This window comes from Dendrobates tinctorius, unplaced genomic scaffold (genome assembly GCF_039654945.1).
Source record: "Dendrobates tinctorius isolate UK_male_01 unplaced genomic scaffold, ASM3965494v1 ptg000018l, whole genome shotgun sequence".
NCBI classification, from domain to species: Eukaryota; Metazoa; Chordata; class Amphibia; order Anura; family Dendrobatidae; genus Dendrobates; species Dendrobates tinctorius.
The window spans coordinates 14,480,002-14,503,948 of NW_027361686.1; the positions used below are offsets into that span (position 1 = coordinate 14,480,002).

General features: G+C 47.6%; 1 protein-coding gene across 2 annotated transcripts in view; it reads right to left on the bottom strand.

The window, feature by feature from the left end:
* HMBS (hydroxymethylbilane synthase) overlaps positions 1-16,409 on the bottom strand; it is a 35,834-nt gene extending 19,425 nt beyond the window's left edge. The window contains exons 1-9 of one of the 2 annotated variants that reach the window (XM_073566476.1): positions 16,229-16,409; positions 11,141-11,166; positions 8,229-8,270; positions 7,828-7,900; positions 6,783-6,832; positions 6,282-6,337; positions 5,956-6,033; positions 4,155-4,232; positions 3,560-3,635 (exon numbers count right to left, since the gene is read on the bottom strand). In XM_073566476.1, coding sequence (XP_073422577.1) covers positions 3,560-3,635; positions 4,155-4,232; positions 5,956-6,033; positions 6,282-6,337; positions 6,783-6,832; positions 7,828-7,867 — 378 coding nt within the window. In that variant the 5' untranslated portion in view covers positions 7,868-7,900; positions 8,229-8,270; positions 11,141-11,166; positions 16,229-16,409. The remainder of the gene's footprint in view (positions 1-3,559; positions 3,636-4,154; positions 4,233-5,955; positions 6,034-6,281; positions 6,338-6,782; positions 6,833-7,827; positions 7,901-8,228; positions 8,271-11,140; positions 11,167-16,228) is intronic. The other variant, XM_073566475.1, reaches the window with a different exon arrangement.
* Positions 16,410-23,947: the final 7,538 nt, after the last annotated feature.

A 23,947-nucleotide genomic window follows, 5' to 3' on the forward strand; every position in this document is an offset into this window, starting at 1 on the left:
TGGGTGATGAAAAAGCACACCAAAAACAAAAGGCATCAGGTTTTGCTGCGTTTTTGTGCCAAAATCGGATTCTATAGAATAGGACTTTTTTCCCCAACAATAAATTTATCAGCATGCACAAGAGACAAATCTAGCATGCCAAAACCACAGCAAAAAATGCAAGGAAAACATGCTTTTTCTCTGCCAAGAGATCGGGTTTTGCTGCAGAAAAAATGCCTAGTGTGAACTTGCACTTAATGAGCCAGACCCAGCACTACGGCTAATACAGAACTTAAGGTCCCGTTACATTTAGCGATGCACCAGCGATCCCGACAACGATACGACCCGGTCAGGATCGCTGGTGCATCGCTAAATGGTCGCTAGTGAGCTGCCACACAGGCAGATCTCACCAGCAATGCAGCAGCGGTCGTTACTTACCTGTCAGACGAGGCAATCCTGACGTCCTCCGCCCGCGTCCACGCGTCGCTTGTCGGTGCCAGCAGGAAGCAGACGACGAGAAACGTCCCAGGACGATCTTGCGCGATCAGCGATAGCCAACAGGGGAGCCGGTCGGAGGTAAGTGTCACATGTAGCGATATCGCTAGCAATATCGCTGCTGTGTCACAAAATCGGTGACGCTTTAGCGATATCGCTATGTGTGAAGCCCCCTTTAGACTTTGGAAGAGGAGGAAGCAGGCAGGGTCTCCCCCCAATAAGGACATGCTGAAAGGGATCAATAACCTTATAGAAGGATCCCTTATCCTCAGGAGATGCAGAAGGAAAAGCGGTCAATCAAAACAGATCTGTGTCTGGGAAGGAAGCCGTAATAGATCCTTCTGATGACTCACAAAGGGAATCGGATAATGATTCTGAAGACGCGATAGTTACTACTAATGGTGTGATGCACTCACCATTAGCCAACCGCTGCTTAGAACATGCCCTGGATAGATGTAGCTCGGATGAAGATTGCAAAAGATCTTTCCCCCTCATTCTCATTAATGACATTTAACATTTCTGAAGGGATATAAATACAGGATAACTCCTCTGTAGAGGGTAATAGAACATGACACCTCCACTTATTAATTCTTTTGGGAATGGTTTATATGTTTCCCAGACTATTTCTGAATTAAGATGCAAAAACGAAAAAAATACTAGAATTTTTTTTTTTTTTGCCACTGAAAATACCAGCCTCAGAACTGGTAGTGAAAGATGGGTGGCACTTTCACAACATCATTACAACAACATCTTCACCTTTAGTTTAATGTTTTTTTTTATGCTATAAAAGACCAAAAATCGGGAGAAAATCTGACATTACTCCTCTAGTAGCTCTTTAAACGAAGAAACCTCTTCTGAAATGGATATTAATGATGCAATTACACCTGTTTCAGAACTATAGCAAAAAAGTAATAAATACTTTGCGACTTTCTATTAAAAAAGCCTCGACCCTACAAGTGACACCAATAACAAATATAAAAAATCCATCAAAGTAAAGAAACCCTGACAAATTCTCAAGTCACTGCACAAGGAAATATTGGATCTAAAGCCACAAGTAGCCAACTAGGAAGGTAGCGCAAGAAAAACAACTTAAAAACCAGTGACATCCTTGGCTTCAGTGCATTACGTCACAAATGACTACACATCTGACCTCTCGGAGAATAACACAGTTGTTAATGCTTATAGAATACTGAAACCTCATTTTTTGCCCTAAGACGCTCCCAGAGACATGATCTACTCCTTCCTATCCTTCCAAACGAGGAATAAATTATTGGAGTGAACAAAAAGCACAAGGAAACTTCCCACTCCCTGTAACTGCATTTCTCTTTTTAAAGATCTAGCCAAGACAACACTGTCTGCTAGAAAAGCTCTGCAAAATATTACAAGCAAATTAATTCATGCAGGAACCAAATGCCGCTCTCTGACGTCCACAACCCTACAGATCCAACTGGAGACCCTTCTCATTACATCCATACCTGATGGAGGACCAGATCTCCTACGCTGGTTAAGTGTTGGACCTTCTGTAACGAATGCTCCTCTTTTTCCTACTGGATTACATCCTCTAGATCAGGGTTCCCCAACTCCAGTCCTCAAGTTCCATCAATAGATCATGTTTTCAGGATTTCCTTAGTATTACTCAGGTGATAATTGCATTACCTGTACAATAGCAAGGGAAATCCTGAAAACATGACCTGTTGGTGGAACTTGAGGACTGGAGTTGGGGAACCCTGATCTAGATTACAAGTGTTCACTACTAACTCGCTAATATCTACTAGACTGAATCCTCATCCATTCCTTCTGGGTTACAATGTCTCCTGATATACAACAGTCCACCACCGACCCGCTAATGTTTATCACAATGAATCCTCATCTATTCCTACTGGATTACAACATTTCTCAGATTATAATTTATCATTACTGATATATCAAGATAACCATTACCTAGACTCTCATGGGATTACAATCCCGAACTCTCGCCCCACAAGTTGGGCATTATCCCGCCCCTGACACGCGCAATTACAGCAACTGTTTGAAATAAAGTTTATTATGTTATACTTACCCTTAGAGTTGTCGCTTTAAATAAGCTACAATACCTCAATACCTTTTACTGTATATTTATAATATGGATCAAACACGAGTACTTACACCTGTCACCACCCCGGTGAAAGTTTTTCCTCCCTATTAAAACTTGTTTTCTTTGCTCCCCCCTTCCAATATGACCTTCCCTACCCTTTAGATATATAGGCTGTGTATATGTTTGTCTGTTAAAAATCAATAAAAGTTTCTTGGAAAAAAATAAATAACTAAAAAAGGACTGGCATTTATTTTCAATACTTACATCCAGGCAAAAAAGGCTTCTGTTTAAAGAACAATTCAGCTAAAAAACAATATAAACCTGAATTCCTAATATTATAATGTGCAGTTATCAGGCAGAATATAGCTTATGCGCATTTGTATGAGCTCGTAAACTACAGACAAAACATTATATTTCCCCTAAAACAACTCATTTAGTTGTGAGCACCTATTTTATATACCACATAGAGGAAGATCTCAGAGAATACAGGAGGTCCTGTGTTACGGAACCTCATATTTTGGCCCAAGAGGAAACTGTCACACAAAGCATTTTTATAGGAGCAATAAGCAGACAACTCATTGGTTGGAGTGAGCAGTGTAATACCGCCCTTCTCATGGAGAGGCACTGTAGGCAAGGCCGGTGTTAGGGGCAGGCAGACCAGGCAGCTGCCTAGGGGCCCCAAGCCAGTGGCCACTACTGTAAGAGGGTCTCAGTGCCACCCTTCCACATCATAGATGCCAATACAGTTGAAAGCAGTGATGGAGGAGTGTCAAATGACGATTCCTCTCCCATCACTCCCCCTCTGCCTCTGACTCAGCAGGCGTGTGATGACGTCACTTCATCGTGCGCCACGCTGTGAACCCGGATTCACATTGAAAATTGTACTGCAGGCTGTTTGTGAGGCCACAGGGGTTGGACGGGCTTCTTCAAGCACTTGCTTCCAGGTTTCTCCACATAACAGCAGATCGCTGGGTTTCACCAACACAAGCCCATTTATTGCCAAAAGGATACAATATCTTTAAACTGTAAATGAGGGTATCGCTTTTTCAGCTGAGCGGCCCTGCGAAGGGAGCTGGTCCCAATTGTGCTGAAAAAAAAAAAAAAATAATATTATAAATAGTAACATTTTATTAAATAAAATCTATAGTCTACGATTAAATAAAATCTGCCTGTACTGAGGGTGAATAGTCAAGATGACTGGAAGATCATTTACTCTGCTGACGAGAGTTACAGAGATCAGAATTCTGCCTCGATTTGGGCTAAAAAGCGGACACACGTCTCACACCACAGTAAGGCCTCGTTCACACAGCCATTCTTCACATACGAGTCCTGCGGTTTCACAGTCTAGGCACCCACCAAAAAGGGATGAATAAGGTCACTCGCTGAGGCACTGCTAATAATTAATAAGCAGATGTGTGAATGAGGCATTATTGGACTGCTCAATGTCAATTACATTCTGCGGTCCTGGTCTTCAAAGAAGATCCACCCTGGGCTGCACAAATCGCAGAGGTCATGCAACCAATACCCCACATTTTCTTTAGTGATCTGTAAGCTTCTGAACAGGTCATACACAAGGTTTACAACAATTTGCTGGCGCTAATCTCACCTGTTTTGGGGCAAAGTTTCCAATGTATTTCCCACATTCTTAGGGTGAAAAACAACTGCATCATACGGACTTTCACGCCTATGGGGGAAAAAAAAAAAAATACATGAGAATTACAACAGGGACAGAAAAGCACAAAATCTATAATGTCTACAGATAAGTCAAAGCTTTTTTCACCATGAAGGGGTTTTCTACTATTTGGACAACCCTACTTAAATGGGAATCTGTTACCAGGTTTTTCCCACCTAATCCGAGAACAGCATAATGTAGGGGCAGGGACCCTGATTCCAGTGGTGTGTCACTTACTCGGCTGCTTGCTGTAGGTTTGATAAAAATCAGTGTTTTATCAGCAGGAGACTATTACTAGAGGACTAATAAGTCTGCTGCTATGTAGTCTCCAGAGTGTCTCCAACTCTCCACTCTGCCGGCATCTTCCATTCCCAGTACTGCTTTGCGCCAAGGACCGCTGCTGACGTCCTCTTGCGAGAGCGTGACGTCATCAGCAGTATTTTGCACAAAGCAGTACTGGGAACGGAAGATGCCGGCAGCGTGGAGAGGAGGGACCGATTCCGGGGGCCGTCGGATGGTGAGTATATCACATTTTTTATTTTAATCTGCCGCTGGCCATATTCTAGGGAACCCGATGCTTTAGAATCGGACCAGCAGTTAGTGTGAGTGTATATATATATATAATTTTTTCTATTTCAGCAGTTGTGATTTGCCAAGTCTTTTCTTCTTGACACGAGGCATCCTTTTATTCTTGATTATTTATGTGTTAAATAAAATCTATTTTTGTCTTACACACTCCTTTTGCCTTCTGGTTTGTGTGAGGGTATGGTAGTCTTTCGCATTTAAGTGGTGAAAGTTAGTAAACAAAAAAATATATATAATAAATAATAAAGTTGCCATTTTCCGTGACCCTTAGCATCACCATTTTTCATGATCTCGGGCTGGGTAAGGGCTTATTTTTTGTGGGTCGAGCTAATGTTTTTACTGCTACCATTTTGGGATAGATCTTCTGATCGCCTGTTATTGCATTTTATTGCAATGACCAAAAAAAAAAAAAAAAACAAATTTAATTCTGATGTTTTGACTTTTTTTCTTGTTCCGATATTTACTGTCTGGATTAATTCTTTCCATATCTTGATAGATCGGGCGTTTCTGAACGCGGCAATACCATGTGTATTTTTTTGTTTGTTTTATTTCGAATGGGGCGGGGGGGGGGGGGGCAATTTGAACTTCTATATTTTTTAAAACTTTCTTTTTTCTCATGCGTCAATAGTCTCCATGACTGCTATAGGTAGCAAAAATATACACTTGCTATGAGCGCTGACCAATAGGCAGCTCTCATAGCAGTTCAGCAATGATAACCACAGGGGTCTCCTCCAGACCCCGGGCCGTCATACCAACCCATCGGCGACCTGAGATCATCAGAGATTGACAGCGGCATTTAACTGGTTATCAGCCGCAGGTGGATCGCGAGTCCATCCGCGGCTGTTTGGGGCACATGACAGCTGATGAGATATGCTGTCATGTGCCACAAAAGGTGAGGCCTTAAGGCTGGAGCCCGCAAAGAGGGGGATGTGACCTATGATGAATATACACGTTATAGGTTGTTAAGGGGTTAATGAGATTTGTTCAACCAAATGTGTTCTGTAGATTAAGAAGAGAATAACTAAGGAAATGTTGGGAAGTTTCCCCCCTCTTGGCATCATGTAGAGAGTTGATCTTTTTAGATTAACCATTTTGAATAGGGGAGCAGATGTCCTGGATGAGAGGAGCCTCAGGAGATAAAACCACTCACTTGCATACGGCTCCAATTGTAAAACCAGGAGGTAGAGTTGTTGGTAAATCTTTCAGCGAATGAACCACAAGGTCAACCCTGAAAAAAAAAAAAAAAAAAAAGTGGAGGACACACATTTAATTGAGGCTCACACCAACATGGCTTCCATTGTTAAAGGATCTGTGATGTGTAAATCCATTTTTTTATGAATCCTACTTCCCCAATTGACTTATGCTGGCCCCAACAGATCAGCACTGCAGGACTCGGCCATGTAATGAGCAGTAATGGAAGGCTGGCGTGTGATGGCAGATACCTAACATGACCACAAGCAGTTCTCAGCGACTTACTCATTTCTCTCCAGAGCATTCTCCAGCTCCTTCGTAAATAGACTTTTTTCACCTATCTGGAGACAAGAAAGTAAAATATATATAAAGGACATGCAGAGTCTTTGGCTTTGTAGACTGCTCTTTCTTGGATAAGACAACAGCTTCCTTGTATAGATATGAGGACAGGACGCTTCCCATGATCCATCTTGGTTGAATGTGATTTAACAGCACCACACTTGCCCACAGGTTGTGTGCGGTATTGCAGCTGAGCTCCACTCATTTAGAGCTGAGCAGTAACACCACACAACCTATGGACAGGTGTGCTGAAAGTAACCATGCTATTCTATTCCAGTACAATTGTTCTAGTAAAGGGCACATATGTTACCAAAGACGACTTTTGGTTACTTGCTGCAACTGTCCCCATGCAGCCCATAGAAAGCCTTACGCTCATGCTATACCGCGCCGTCCCTGAGAAACTGGTGAATTTCTGATGGCTTACTGGTAAATGCTCAGTACACTCACCTTAGATAATGCTGTATCTAAAATCTTGTCTCCTGTTGTAGACATGGCAACTGGAAAAAAATGGAATTGACAGAAGTGGGAGATAAGCTTTACTGGGTCACATAACCATTCTCACTAAGCCCTTTATTAGTCTAGTTCTGAAGAAACCATAGCTAAGTTCACACCTTGCATTTTTTCCCCACAACCAAAGTACTGTTTTACTGAGCCAGCAAACTGAATGAGATTTCCGAAATCTCGAGAACATGATGTTCCCTTTTCCTTGCAGATTTACAGCACTTTCCAATCCACATAATGGCAATTCTTGCCACGTTTTTCAAAATGCAGAAAAGATGCAGCAATGATGAGCGTATTTTATGCAGTTTTTCCTGCCAACACTCCAGTATTTGCAGATTTTATGCACCTCCTTAAAAGTCACAACCATCCGGAAAGTGTCACTTCTTGGAATGGTGGACACTAGAAATACCGTAATGTGCACATGATATAACGGTGGGTCACAGGAGCGTCCCTGCTCACACTGCTGCCGGGCCTATGTGGGGAAACAATAGTACTGTTCAATTCCTCCGACCCGAGATCAACGTGGACAATCAGGATGACAACCCTCCGAGACACTTCACATCCAGGATTCTCAACTTATAAAGGAGTCATAGAAGTGCAAATAAAGAAGCAGGACTTAAAACATTATCTCCTTCACCCTGACAAGAGAAAGAACAAAAGTCTCGCATCCTCAGTAGATCCCATTGTGAGAACATTTCACAACCACCTAATAACAGAAGGTTATTGCTTGGCATCACGAACTTCAGTCCATTTGACAACTTAAGATGGATTGGACCCAAGTATATTCTCAAACAGAAGGCGTCCAAGAGCTCCCTCATCTCTAAGCAGCCGACCACGGGGAGGTAATGACTGTTCCCCATGGTTGGCTGGGCATGTGATGCAGGGATATGCCAAGGACCTCCACACTCGGAGATGCTCCTCACAGTCACTGTCCACACGTTGCAGGAAAACGAGCACCCTTATCAAATCCTTATCTAATTTACCTACTTACCAATCTCGAAGTGAGCCTCCGGAAACTTGTTGGTCAGCATTTCCACAACGCTGTCCGTCTGGATACGTGCCAGCTGTGTAGAGAGAGGACATCACATGCTGGATGTAAGCCACATTTACAGACAGTTCTGCCAAATACTAATTAAACGCCCCTGGACGATATAACCTGTATGGTCACAGCATCTGTCGGCCCCTATACAGTTTCCACCAGCCTAGATACACAGGCAATAATGGGGATGGAGCGGATTATTGGGGTCTCATCTCAAAGGAGGGAAGACACAAGATTTGGTGGTATGACATAAAAGAGCTTATACAAGTTATTACAGCAGTAGAATTGTATTAGAAGTGGATGGGTCAAACATGGAGAAGATACAAAATGGCGCAGGGACAGTCCCGGCTCACCTGACTTTTCCTTGTACCAACTCGGATCACATTTCTTTGTTCCTGCAGCAAAAAAAAAAAAAAAAAAAAAAAAGTTGAGTACACCTGACTCCAATATTCATAGAGACATTCCAGATAGTAGACAAACGTTTCTACTCGATCAGTCAGGAAACATTGCTCGGGCCACGTTCACACCTCACTGACTAGGATTGGCTATTAACAGACTAAATGAGATAAGTTAATAAAAATACTGCAGAAAAGCGGCTTAATATAGCAGTAATTGTGTGATACACAGACATCCGGGTCCTCCAGCGTCACAATACATCACCTGCACAGTCCTGCTCTCCATTTTACCAGTCCTGATCTCCACGTGTCTTCTGTCTCTGGCAGCCCTTATTACAGTGGTGGCTCGGAGGATCTGTGAGGAACAATGTGCTCACCCTGATAAATGGAGGAGGCGGGGGGGGGGTGGGATAGATAGGACGCCTGCACCCCACCCCACCGGGTAATTCCTCCTGGAAGCCCTAATGTTATCAGCCGGGCTCAGGCCCAAATTTAATTCTTATAACCAAAGCGAAGTGTGTGGCACAGAGCGTCTTATCTGGGCACAGACGGGCGACTCCCCTGCTGAGCTGTCCCACCACCCGTCCCCGAGTGACGGCAGCGGTGGGGGAAAGTCACATACAAGAGTTGGAGAAAAGCAGTTCTTTTTTTGTAGCTGCAGCAAGTGAGTAATGACACAACACTACACCTCGTACTATAGGCGGTGTTCACACGCTGCATTTTCTGCAGCCAAAACCTGCTCTCTTGGCAGATAAATGTGTGGTGCTTTGGGTGCAGATTACAAGTGTGCTTTGTCTACTGTACATCTTTAATCAAATTAAAATTTTATTCAACAAAAACATTTGTGCTTTTTGCAGCGTTTTGTCTTTACTCATTGTTTTCAATGGGTGAAAAATGCTGAGAAAGGACAGGCTTAAGATTTCAAAAACTCTGCAGTTCTCAAACGAAATGCAGGAGATTTCGAAACTCTCACAGAGTTTGCTGGTACTGGAAAAAGCAGCTTTTACATTTGCATTAAAAGATGCTGAATGTGAACATAGCCTTACAGCTGTGGTCGCCAGCTCCTCTATACTGATCAGCAATGGGTGACGCTGGAGAACTGATGATTGAATGACCACCCTGCTGCCAATCCGACAGGGGTACTACCCATGGACCGTCACATAGAAGAAGCGGCAGCACTGGGTGTGGGGTGCACCTCGCTGTCCATGGAGATTTGTGTTGCTGATCCCAAAATGTGGCCACAGGCACACAGATGGAGCTGGTGAAATGCACGTGTTCAATCTCTAGAGGAAAATTCAGTATATATCTGCTAGTCAGAGACATACAAGTTACCAACGAGTGAGTACTTAGCCTCGTCTGACACGTGTGGGGCTCATGTGCCATTTTCTCCCCTCCCTGGTCTGATTCTTTATTTTAATGAAGTAGGCTTTGCAATAAATGTGATGTTAATCCTATTTCTCATCTTACCCCCTTCCTGTGTGGATTACTTACTTGCAGCAGACACAACCCTATTCACATAAAGTGAGCCGATCTTTATTCAGAGAAAATACTGCAGCACATTTACCCTGATGTAATCATACGAAGGGCTGTGCTGCCCGGTATGTAATCGAACAGCGCACAAACCCCCCGAATGCATCTTGATACTCAATATTGGATCAGACCAGGACATGCTCCGAGATTCCCAGATCTCATTCTCCGACCCATCATTTTCACAGATCTGAGACACTATAAATCCGAGTGTTGGCCAATAAGAAAAAAAAAAACAAAAAACACATGGACGCTTGAAAGCACCCATAGGCCAGGGTCAGACTTGCGAGAAACTCGCACGACAATACCCGGCACTCGGATCGGAGCGTTCAGCTGCATGTATTTCTATGCAGCCGCATGCTCCGATCCTGAGTGTCGGCGGTAGTGCCAGGTATTGACGCGCAAGTCTGACCCTAGCCTTAGGGTGGGTACGGAAGGGCCCAGGAGCTGAGCCTGCTCCATCCTGGACAGACGCAGGCTGTGTTGGAAAGCCAGCATCTGTCTGTAACAGCAGAGACCAGAGATGACTCTGATCATTACTTCTTAAAGGGGTTGTCCGATCCAAACTGAAAAGTTTGAAGTCACTCTGTGTGGCAGCAGACTTATAAATCCTCCCAGCACACACTATGCACTGCAGGGATTTGCCAACTTTTGACCTGGCACCAGTTCCACCTCAGAAACCAGGAATTCTCACTGCGCACAATGCATGCGTTGGGTAATTCATAAGTCTACAGTCACACAGAGTAACTGAAGACTTATCAATTTGGACCAGACAACCCCTTTGACCAAACAAATGCTGCACTCAAACATTGCCAGTTGTATATAAATAGTGTGGTTGTCACTGTGCTAGTGCACCAGCTATTGGCTCCCCTGCCACAGGATCATGGGGTGCCAATGGCTTATTGGCCCCCAGCTATAGGCTGTGTTCATAGAAAGACTTCAATCAAACTATATACTGCAATACTGTGGTAATGCAGAATATAGTACTCTATAATCAAACAATCACAGGTTTTAAAAAGTCCCCTAAAAAGGAACTAAAAAAAAAAAGTGAAAATAATAAGGTTTAAAGAATGTATATCTGTAAGAAAATATATAAAAGTTGAAAATCACCCCCATTTTTCCAGTTTAAAAAAACAAAAAACAAATATGTTTGTCATCACCATGTCCACAAAAATCCAATCTATCAAACTATAAAATAATTTAACCCATAAATGTTAAGTGCTGAAAGAAAAGAACCAAAATGGTAGATTTGCGCTTCGTCAGTTGCTGCACTTCCCCAAAAAATGCAATAAAAACATATCAACACATCATATGTGCCCATATATCTCCAGAATCATACTGACCTGGACTATCAACCGCACAATGGATGCTATAAAAAAAAAAAAAATCTAAATAAATACATGTCAGAATTGTATATTCTCTTCCACAATTTCAACTCATTTGGAACCGGATGTAACCTCTATGACGTCACCACCGGTCTCTGCAGTTCAGTCACTAGTGGCTCTCATCTTGGCACCGTCCAGGTTGAAAACTGTTTATCCCCCAGACATGGATTACTGCATTGGGCAGAACGACAGAGAGGTATGGTATATTGTTGTTTTTTATTTTACTTTTATTACAGGAGATCGAGGGCTTTGCTGGAATTAGGCATTTAAATAAAAATGGAAAACTCTGTTTAGTCTTATTTCTAATAAAGGACTGTATTCTGGCTGTGTGTATATTTACCATACAACTATAGGATTAGTAATGGAGGTGTCTTATAGACGCTTCTCCATTTCAAAGCCATGGCCTTGCTGTCACCTGACAATACAAAGGTGACATCAACCCCACAAATATGAAACCCACTTGGCAAAGCGCCAGAATTGGCACATTTAATAGATGCGCCTTTTCTGGGCAGCTACGAGCTGCTATTTTTAGGCTGGGGGGCAATATCCATGGCCCCTTACCAGTCTGAGAATACCAGCCCCCAGCTATCTGCTTAAGCAAGGTTGGTTGTAAAAATATGGGGGGGGTCCCCATGCCATTTATTTAAATAATTAGAAAAAAAAGAGTGTGGGAACCCCTCTATTCTTGATAACCAGCCTTCCTGAAGCTGACAGCTGAGGGTTGCAGCCCCCAGCTGTGAGTTTTGCTTGGCTGGTTATCAAAAACTAGATGGTGGCCTGATTCTAACGCATTGGGTATTCTAGAATATGTATGTAGTTTCTTTATGAAGAAGATGTAATAATAATGCACCCCCAATCCTAGTATGGATGGTCCTCCTCACCCCCCCCCTATTTCCTGGTACGCATGGTCCTCCTCACCCCCCCCCCCCCCATTTCCTGGTACGCATGGTCCTCCTCACCCCCCCCATTTCCTGGTACGCATGGTCCTCCTCACCCCCCCCATTTCCTGGTACGCATGGTCCTCCTCACCCCCCCCCTATTTCCTGGTACGCATGGTCCTCCTCACCCCCCCCTATTTCCTGGTACGCGTGGTCCTCCTCACCCCCCCCCCCCCTATTTCCTGGTATGCATGGTCCTCCTCACCCCCCCCCTATTTCCTGGTACGCATGGTCCTCCTCACCCCCCCCCCATTTCCTGGTAGGCATGGTCCTCCTCACCCCCCCCCCCCCCCCCATTTCCTGGTAGGCATGGTCCTCCTCACCCCCCCCTATTTCCTGGTAGGCATGGTCCTCCTCACCCCCCCCTATTTCCTGGTACGCATGGTCCTCCTCACCCCCCCCCCTATTTCCTGGTACAAAAGGTCCTCCTCACCCCCCCCTATTTTCTGGTACGCATGGTCCTCCTCACCCCCCTTTCGTGGTATGCATGGTACCCCTCACCCCCCTTTCGTGGTATGCATGGAAACTGCACACATACAAAAAAAGAATAATAATAATAATTTATACTCACCCATCTTTCCTGTGGTCCAGCGCGGTCCCGTTCTGCCGGAGGCTGGGGGAGGAGTGAGGCACTGGCGCCGGAGTATGCACATGCCCACACCGCGCTGTCCGGTGCCATTTTCCTGAAGACACACTGCAAATGTCTTCAGGAAAATGGCGCCTGATAGCGCTATGCGCATACTCGGGCGTCAGTGCCACACTCCTCCCCCAGCCTCCTGCCCCGGTCACCATAAGAGAAGCGCCGCGGCAACGCTCCTCCCGGTGAGGTAAGTATGGCGCCGGAGATCACGATCTCCGGCGCCATACCCATTATCATACAGTACCTGTCTGTCACAGAAATCCTGCGTCGCTGATTTGTCGCGGGCGGCCGGGCTCAACCAATCAGTGACGCAGGATTTCGGTTACAGGCAGACATAAGACGATTATGTATATACAGATACAGGAGAACCCACGAAGTTTTTTTAAATTATTTATTTATAGCGCAGGAGCAGCTAATGAATATTCAAATCCGCCGCTCCTGCTCTCACTGTAATTAGCGGTAGCAGGTGTCGGATGATGGGATCAGTAGCGTTATACCTCCAACCACAGCTGAGCGCTCCCAGTCTTTTGACAGCGTGGGAACTGCGGCTCTCTCGACCGGCGGGGATGATTTCACCGCCCATCAGAAGTGGTGTTTGCCGCGCTATCATGCACATTACAGCACAGCAACACACTGGATGTTCGGTCCCCTATTCAAGTAAATGGGGTCCGGGTACTGTTCTGGTACCCAAACTTTTTGTAACTGTTCGGCCGAACCCGAACATTCACGTGTCCGCCCATCTCTAATGTTGATGATCACGGCTTACAGCCAATGAAAGTCTACAGGTCCGTACACCATTCTGCGCACGTGCTCATGGAGGAGCTGTGCTTTTCTGAGCTGTCTTTTGTGCAAACGTTTGGGGTCTCAAGACTCAGACTCCACTGATCTGCAGGACGTGTATAGGAATGTAACATTAGAAAAAAAAAACCACACACAACATTAGTGATAGTTATACTTTGTCATTATAAAGACATTATCACTTTAGTCCACTAAAATGGCCGCTGCCGTGTTACATGGAGAGCGATGTCATACAAAGTTACTGGCACATCTGCCTGTGAGCAAGTGCAGTAAAAGATTTGCCGCACCTTATGCACGAGGATGTCCACCCAGTGGATATACTGATCTAATACTGGAGATATCAGGGGTGCTGAGGTAAGAAGAGGCTGCTCGCACTGCTGTCCACCATATCTATCTAATACTGAAGATACCCCTGCTCTGAGGTAAGATGAAGTTGCTCGCACTGCTGTCTACCATATCTATCTGATCTAATACCATGGTCCTGAGGTAAGAAGAGGTCACTCATACTGTTGTCCTCCATTTCTACCTGATCTAATACTGGAGAGACCAGGGTGCTGAGTTAAGAAGAGGCTGCTCACACTGCTGCCTACTACGTCTATCTGATCTAATACCAGAGTGCTGAGGTAAGAAGAGGCTGCTCACACTTCTGTCCACCATATCTATCTGATGTAATACTGGAGATATCAGGGGCACTGAGGTAAGAAGAGGCTGCTCACACTGCTGTCCACCATATCCCTCTGAATACTAAGTGGCTGCAGTAACCTGGAGATAAGCTTAGGCTGGTTCCACATTGGAGGACTGAACACTTCCTCCGTGAAGCCCTGCCTCCTCCGTTAGCTCCTCCTATTTCTGCATGAGGCCTGCATACCCTATCTTTAACATTGGGTACGCAGGCCGTGCCGCAGTATGCAGATGCCGCCGCCGCCGCATGCGTCGTTTTGACGGTGCGGCGATACTTGTAGAACGCATCATGTTGGAATTTTATGCAGGCGCCGCACTGTCAAAACGACACACGCGGCGGCGGCATCTGCATACTGTGGCACGGCCTGGGTACCTAATGCTAAAGATAAGGTACACAGGCAGCATTCAGAAATAGGCGGAGCTAACTGGAGGAGCAGGGCTTCATGGAGGAAGTCCGCAGCCCTCCGTCCGCAAATGTGAAACTAGCCTTAGTTATCTTCAGGTCACAGCAGTTTCCTATTACAGACATGCACCGATCGTAGTAACATTTTAGGACTGGTTTGTGTTAGTGTAACAAGATGGTGGACATGGTACTGGATGACCTTCCATGAGAATAGTGTTTGATGATACTGCTGAGAGGACTTTATTGATAATGATTCCCTTTATTTATGGATTTCTATTCTTGGAGAACCCCCTTAAACGAGCTGCCAGAGAGTCCTATCACACCTGGGGAAGCATACATAACACCTGCTCAGGACAGATACACAGCAGTACAGGGGCTGTCCTCATAGCCACTATTAATGGATGTGTCATCATTGTAGGACTCAGGTGCTCCAGCAGATGAGCTGTGTGCAGGAGGTGGCTGCAGTCCCATACTGGGCCTTTACATGGCGCTCTATTATATAAGGCCAGCATGACGACCCCTACACTACAGAGCAATGGAACATGCCAAGGATTGTGCTGACAGTCACAATGCATCCAACGGGGGAACCGTACACGTGTATGGAGGAGAACCGGGCCGTGGGAACCTGTCCTGTGCCAGGTCCAGAACTGTTGGGGCTGTCTCCCCTGTTGTCCGGGGGAAGGAGTAAGAGACCGGACAGACCTCTGCACTTGGAAGCAGGGGGCGTGGCTGAGGGGGAAAAGGGACAGCGCACGCAGAAGCGGGAGCTGGCAGCATAAAGTGAGGTGCGCTCTGTCCCTTGAGCACCGGCCCTGGGACTCCCATGGTCACCAGCAGGGATTACAGAGGGAGAAGCGCAGTGTGCCCAGGGACCGGCAGAGAGTGAGATGTGTGACCGTGAGTAGAGCGCAGGTGATAGCGACTCAGGTGCTGGATAGATGTCTGCGGCCCACCTTACCGGCATATCCCTACCTGCCCAGGGACCCCGATAGTGCTCCGGCCGCATACAATCATGGACTAGCGGCTGAGCGGAAGGTGCCGGAGACCGACCGCTGCCGCCAGAAGAGGGAGCGTCTTCGCCCACAGACTCTTCAGAACAAGCACCGCGCCAGCCATTGTTGGCGCTACCAACCCCCAAGTAGCACCTGCAGCCTGACACCATGGGTGCACAACTGCCATAACGTTATTAACTCTTCACATCCTTTATGCTTACTCTGCCATTCTCCCATTTAACCCTTCATCTCCATGAGAGGAGTTAACCCCTTAATAAAAACGGTTAATTTGTTAACCCTTGCTCTGCCTCCTGTCACTGCATCCCGCAACCTGCGTACACTCGTGCCTGTGTGAGAGGATTACAGGCCCCGGGTATAGGCCAGGTGTCCGAGGTGCGGCCGGCGCCTCCTGTGCACACTGGCGGAAGGAGCAGCGCCGCTGTGGCTACAGATCAGTGCGGCAGTCACACAACTGAACGCAACGTAGGTGACGCCCCCTTGTCCTGAGAGCAACCAATCACAAGACAGCTTTTCTCTCCCACAGCCCCGCCCCAAGTCAGCGGTCACCGGCACAAGACCTTGCTATTAGCTCACCATGATGCGGCCTCTACTGTGTGCAGCGTCCCGGGCTACGGCGGAGCAGGACCGACCGACACTGCGGCATATTCCGCAGCCGGCGCCTCCTTAGCCACACTCACCTGCGGCGTGCACTCACTGCGTCTGATCGTCACTTCCGTTTCCACCTGTCACTTTTTTCTTTTCAAAACTTTATTTGTTTTGTACATAAAGTTTCGAGTCTTCAGTAAAGATGATAGCGGGCGGGCGGAGGAGGCAGCGAGTGAGCGGGGCGCTGTGCTCAGCGCCGACTAGCGGCCAGACGGGTTCCCTGCACGGAGGCCAGAACCTCCGCAATACACGGGTGGAGACTGGCGGGGAGTGGGAGTGAGCTGCTCACAGTAGTGTACACATTTGTCACCATGATCATCACAGCAGCAAGTGTGACCCCGGCCTAACCCTGGTCACTCTGCTCTTTTATCACATCAGTCACAGACCCCATAACCCTGGTCACCCGCTCCTATATCACATCAGTCACAGACCCCATAACCCTGGTCACCCGCTCCTATATCACATCAGTCAGACCCCATAACCCTGGTTACCCTCATATATCACATCAGTCACAGACCCCATAACCCTGGTCACCCTCCTCCTATATCACATCAGTCACAGACCCCATAACCCTGGTCACCCGCTCCTATATCACATCAGTCAGACCCCATAACCCTGGTTACCCTCATATATCACATCAGTCACAGACCCCATAACCCTAAGGTCACCCTCCTCCTATATCACATCAGTCACAGACCCCATAACCCTGGTCACCCGCTCCTATATCACATCAGTCAGACCCCATAACCCTGGTTACCCTCATATATCACATCAGTCACAGACCCCATAACCCTGGTCACCCGCTCCTATATCACATCAGTCAGACCCCATAACCCTGGTTACCCTCATATATCACATCAGTCACAGACCCCATAACCCTGGTCACCCGCTCCTATATCACATCAGTCACAGAGACCCCCATAACACTGGTCACTCTGCTCTTATATCACATCAGTCACAGACCCCATAACCCTGGTCACCCGCTCCTATATCACATCACAGACCCCATAACCCTGGTCACCCGCTCCTATATCACATCAGTCAGACCCCATAACCCTGGTTACCCTCATATATCACATCAGTCACAGACCCCATAACCCTGGTCACCCGCTCCTATATCACATCAGTCAGACCCCATAACCCTGGTTACCCTCATATATCACATCAGTCACAGACCCCATAACCCTGGTCACCCGCTCCTATATCACATCAGTCACAGAGACCCCCATAACACTGGTCACTCTGCTCTTTTATCACATCAGTCACAGACCCCATAACCCTGGTCACCCTCCTCCTATATCACATCAGTCACAGACCCCATAACCCTGGTCACCCGCTCCTATATCACATCAGTCAGACCCCATAACCCTGGTTACCCTCATATATCACATCAGTCACAGACCCCATTACACCGGTCACTCTGCTCCTATATCACATCAGTCACAGACCCCATAACCCTGGTCACCCGCTGCTATATCACATCACAGACCCCATAACCCTGGTCACCCGCTCCTATATCACATCAGTCACAGACCCCATAACCCTGGTCACCCGCTCCTATATCACATCAGTCAGACCCCATAACCCTGGTTACCCTCATATATCACATCAGTCACAGACCCCATAACCCTAAGGTCACCCTCCTCCTATATCACATCAGTCACAGACCCCATAACCCTGGTCACCCGCTCCTATATCACATCAGTCAGACCCCATAACCCTGGTTACCCTCATATATCACATCAGTCACAGACCCCATAACCCTGGTCACCCGCTCCTATATCACATCAGTCACAGAGACCCCCATAACACTGGTCACTCTGCTCTTATATCACATCAGTCACAGACCCCATAACCCTGGTCACCCGCTGCTATATCACATCACAGACCCCATAACCCTGGTCACCCGCTCCTATATCACATCAGTCACAGACCCCATAACCCTGGTCACCCGCTCCTATATCACATCAGTCAGACCCCATAACCCTGGTTACCCTCATATATCACATCAGTCACAGACCCCATAACCCTAAGGTCACCCTCCTCCTATATCACATCAGTCACAGACCCCATAACCCTGGTCACCCGCTCCTATATCACATCAGTCAGACCCCATAACCCTGGTTACCCTCATATATCACATCAGTCACAGACCCCATAACCTGGTCACCCGCTCCTATATCACATCAGTCACAGAGACCCCCATAACACTGGTCACTCTGCTCTTATATCACATCAGTCACAGACCCCATAACCCTGGTCACCCGCTCCTATATCACATCAGTCACAGACCCCATAACCCTGGTCACCCACTCCTATATCACATCAGTCACAGACCCCATGACCCTGGTCACCCTCCTCCTATATCACATCAGTCACAGACCCCATAACCCTTGTCACCCGCTCCTATATCACATCAGTCACAGACCCCATAACCCTGGTCACCCTCCTCCTATATCACATCAGTCACAGACCCCATAACCCTGGTCACTCGCTCCTATATCACATCAGTCACAGACCCCATAACCCTGGTCACCCACTCCTATATCACATCAGTCACAGACCCCATAACCCTGGTCACCCTCCTCCTATATCACATCAGTCACAGACCCCATAACCCTGGTCACCCTCCTCCTATATCACATCAGTCACAGACCCCATAACCCTGGTCACCCGCTCCTATATCACATCAGTCAGACCCCATAACCCTGGTTACCCTCATATATCACATCAGTCACAGACCCCATAACCCTGGTCACCCGCTCCTATATCACATCAGTCACAGAGACCCCCATAACACTGGTCACTCTGCTCTTATATCACATCAGTCACAGACCCCATAACCCTGGTCACCCACTCCTATATCACATCAGTCACAGACCCCATAACCCTGGTCACCCGCTCCTATATCACATCAGTCACAGACCCCATAACCCTGGTCACCCACTCCTATATCACATCAGTCACAGACCCCATAACCCTGGTCACCCGCTCCTATATCACATCAGTCACAGACCCCATGACCCTGGTCACCCTCCTCCTATATCACATCAGTCACAGACCCCATAACCCTTGTCACCCGCTCCTATATCACATCAGTCACAGACCCCATAACCCTGGTCACCCTCCTCCTATATCACATCAGTCACAGACCCCATAACCCTGGTCACTCGCTCCTATATCACATCAGTCACAGACCCCATAACCCTGGTCACCCACTCCTATATCACATCAGTCACAGACCCCATAACCCTGGTCACCCTCCTCCTATATCACATCAGTCACAGACCCCATAACCCTGGTCACCCTCCTCCTATATCACATCAGTCACAGACCCCATAACCCTGGTCACCCGCTCCTATATCACATCAGTCACAGACCCCATAACCCTGGTTACCCTCATATATCACATCAGTCACAGACCCCATTACACCGGTCACTCTGCTCCTATATCACATCAGTCACAGAGACCCCCATAACACTGGTCACCCACTCCTATATCACATCAGTCACAGACCCCAAAACCCTGGTCACCAGCTCCTATATCACATCAGTCACAGACCCCATAACCCTGGTCACCCGCTCCTATATCACATCAGTCACAGACCCCATAACCCTGGTTACCCTCATATATCACATCAGTCACAGACCCCATTACACCGGTCACTCTGCTCCTATATCACATCAGTCACAGAGACCCCCATAACACTGGTCACCCACTCCTATATCACATCAGTCACAGACCCCAAAACCCTGGTCACCAGCTCCTATATCACATCAGTCACAGACCCCATAACCCTGGTCACCCGCTCCTATATCACATCAGTCACAGACCCCATAACCCTGGTTACCCTCATATATCACATCAGTCACAGACCCCATTACACCGGTCACTCTGCTCCTATATCACATCAGTCACAGAGACCCCCATAACACTGGTCACCCACTCCTATATCACATCAGTCACAGACCCCAAAACCCTGGTCACCAGCTCCTATATCACATCAGTCACAGACCCCATAACCCTGGTCACCCACTCCTATATCACATCAGTCACAGACCCCATAACCCTGGTCACCCTCCTCCTATATCACATCAGTCACAGACCCCAAAACCCTGGTCACCAGCTCCTATATCACATCAGTCACAGACCCCATAACCCTGGTCACCCGCTCCTATATCACATCAGTCACAGACCCCATAACCCTGGTTACCCTCATATATCACATCAGTCACAGACCCCATTACACCGGTCACTCTGCTCCTATATCACATCAGTCACAGAGACCCCCATAACACTGGTCACCCACTCCTATATCACATCAGTCACAGACCCCAAAACCCTGGTCACCAGCTCCTATATCACATCAGTCACAGACCCCATAACCCTGGTCACCCGCTCCTATATCACATCAGTCACAGACCCCATAACCCTGGTTACCCTCATATATCACATCAGTCACAGACCCCATTACACCGGTCACTCTGCTCCTATATCACATCAGTCACAGAGACCCCCATAACACTGGTCACCCACTCCTATTTCACATCAGTCACAGACCCCAAAACCCTGGTCACCAGCTCCTATATCACATCAGTCACAGACCCCATAACCCTGGTCACCCGCTCCTATATCACATCAGTCACAGACCCCATAACCCTGGTCACCCGCTCCTATATCACATCAGTCACAGACCCCAAAACCCTGGTCACCCGCTCCTATATCACATCAGTCACAGACCCCATCACCCGCCCCTATATCACATCAGTCACAGACCCCATAACCCTGGTCACCCGCTCCTATATCACATCAGTCACAGACCCCATAACCCTGGTCACCCGCTCCTATATCACATCAGTCACAGACCCCAAAACCCTGGTCACCCGCTCCTATATCACATCAGTCACAGACCCCATAACCCTGGTCACCCTCCTCCTATATCACATCAGTCACAGACCCCATAACCCTGGTCACCCACTCCTATATCACATCAGTCACAGACCCCATAACCCTGGTCACCCGCTCCTATATCACATCAGTCACAGACCCCATAACCCTGGTCACCCACTCCTATATCACATCAGTCACAGACCCCATAACCCTGGTCACCCTCCTCCTATATCACATCAGTCACAGACCCCATAACCCTGGTCACCCGCTCCTATATCACATCAGTCACAGACCCCATAACCCTGGTCACCCGCTCCTATATCACATCAGTCACAGACCCCATAACCCTGGTCACCCGCTCCTATATCACATCAGCCACAGACCCCATAACCCTGGTTACCCTCATATATCACATCAGTCACAGACCCCATAACACCGGTCACTCTGCTCCTATATCACATCAGTCACAGAGACCCCGATAACACTGGTCACCCACTCATATATCACATTAGTCACAGACCCCATAACCCTGGTCACCCTCCTATATCACATCAGTCACAGACCCCATAACCCTGGTCACCCTCCTCCTATATCACATCAGTCACAGACCCCATAACCCTGGTCACCCGCTCCTATATCACATCAGTCACAGACCCCATAACCCTGGTCACCCGCTCCTATATCACATCAGTCACAGACCCCATAACCCTGGTCACCCGCTCCTATATCACATCAGTCACAGACCCCAAAACCCTGGTCACCCGCTCCTATATCACATCAGTCACAGACCCCATAACCCTGGTCACCCGCTCCTATATCACATCAGTCACAGACCCCATAACCCTGGTCACCCGCTCCTATATCACATCAGTCACAGACCCCATAACCCTGGTCACCCTCCTCCTATATCACATCAGTCACAGACCCCAAAACCCTGGTCACCCGCTCCTATATCACATCAGTCACAGACCCCATCACCCGCTCCTATATCACATCAGTCACAGACCCCATAACCCTGGTCACCCGCTCCTATATCACATCAGTCACAGACCCCATAACCCTGGTCACCCTCCTCCTATATCACATCAGTCACAGACCCCATAACCCTGGTCACCCACTCCTATATCACATCAGTCACAGACCCCATAACCCTGGTCACCCGCTCCTATATCACATCAGTCACAGACCCCAAAACCCTGGTCACCCGCTCCTATATCACATCAGTCACAGACCCCATCACCCGCTCCTATATCACATCAGTCACAGACCCCATAACCCTGGTCACCCGCTCCTATATCACATCAGTCACAGACCCCATCACCCGCTCCTATATCACATCAGTCACAGACCCCATAACCCTGGTCACCCGCTCCTATATCACATCAGTCACAGACCCCATAACCCTGGTCACCCGCTCCTATATCACATCAGTCACAGACCCCATAACCCTGGTCACCCGCTCCTATATCACATCAGTCACAGACCCCATAACCCTGGTCACCCGCTCCTATATCACATCAGTCACAGACCCCATAACCCTGGTTACCCTCATATATCACATCAGTCACAGACCCCATTACACCGGTCACTCTGCTCCTATATCACATCAGTCACAGAGACCCCCATAACACTGGTCACCCACTCCTATATCACATCAGTCACAGACCCCAAAACCCTGGTCACCAGCTCCTATATCACATCAGTCACAGACCCCATAACCCTGGTCACCCGCTCCTATATCACATCAGTCACAGACCCCATAACCCTGGTTACCCTCATATATCACATCAGTCACAGACCCCATTACACCGGTCACTCTGCTCCTATATCACATCAGTCACAGAGACCCCCATAACACTGGTCACCCACTCCTATATCACATCAGTCACAGACCCCAAAACCCTGGTCACCAGCTCCTATATCACATCAGTCACAGACCCCATAACCCTGGTCACCCACTCCTATATCACATCAGTCACAGACCCCATAACCCTGGTCACCCTCCTCCTATATCACATCAGTCACAGACCCCAAAACCCTGGTCACCAGCTCCTATATCACATCAGTCACAGACCCCATAACCCTGGTCACCCGCTCCTATATCACATCAGTCACAGACCCCATAACCCTGGTTACCCTCATATATCACATCAGTCACAGACCCCATTACACCGGTCACTCTGCTCCTATATCACATCAGTCACAGAGACCCCCATAACACTGGTCACCCACTCCTATATCACATCAGTCACAGACCCCAAAACCCTGGTCACCAGCTCCTATATCACATCAGTCACAGACCCCATAACCCTGGTCACCCGCTCCTATATCACATCAGTCACAGACCCCATAACCCTGGTTACCCTCATATATCACATCAGTCACAGACCCCATTACACCGGTCACTCTGCTCCTATATCACATCAGTCACAGAGACCCCCATAACACTGGTCACCCACTCCTATTTCACATCAGTCACAGACCCCAAAACCCTGGTCACCAGCTCCTATATCACATCAGTCACAGACCCCATAACCCTGGTCACCCGCTCCTATATCACATCAGTCACAGACCCCATAACCCTGGTCACCCGCTCCTATATCACATCAGTCACAGACCCCATCACCCGCCCCTATATCACATCAGTCACAGACCCCATAACCCTAGACACCCGCTCCTATATCACATCAGTCACAGACCCCATAACCCTGGTCACCCGCTCCTATATCACATCAGTCACAGACCCCAAAACCCTG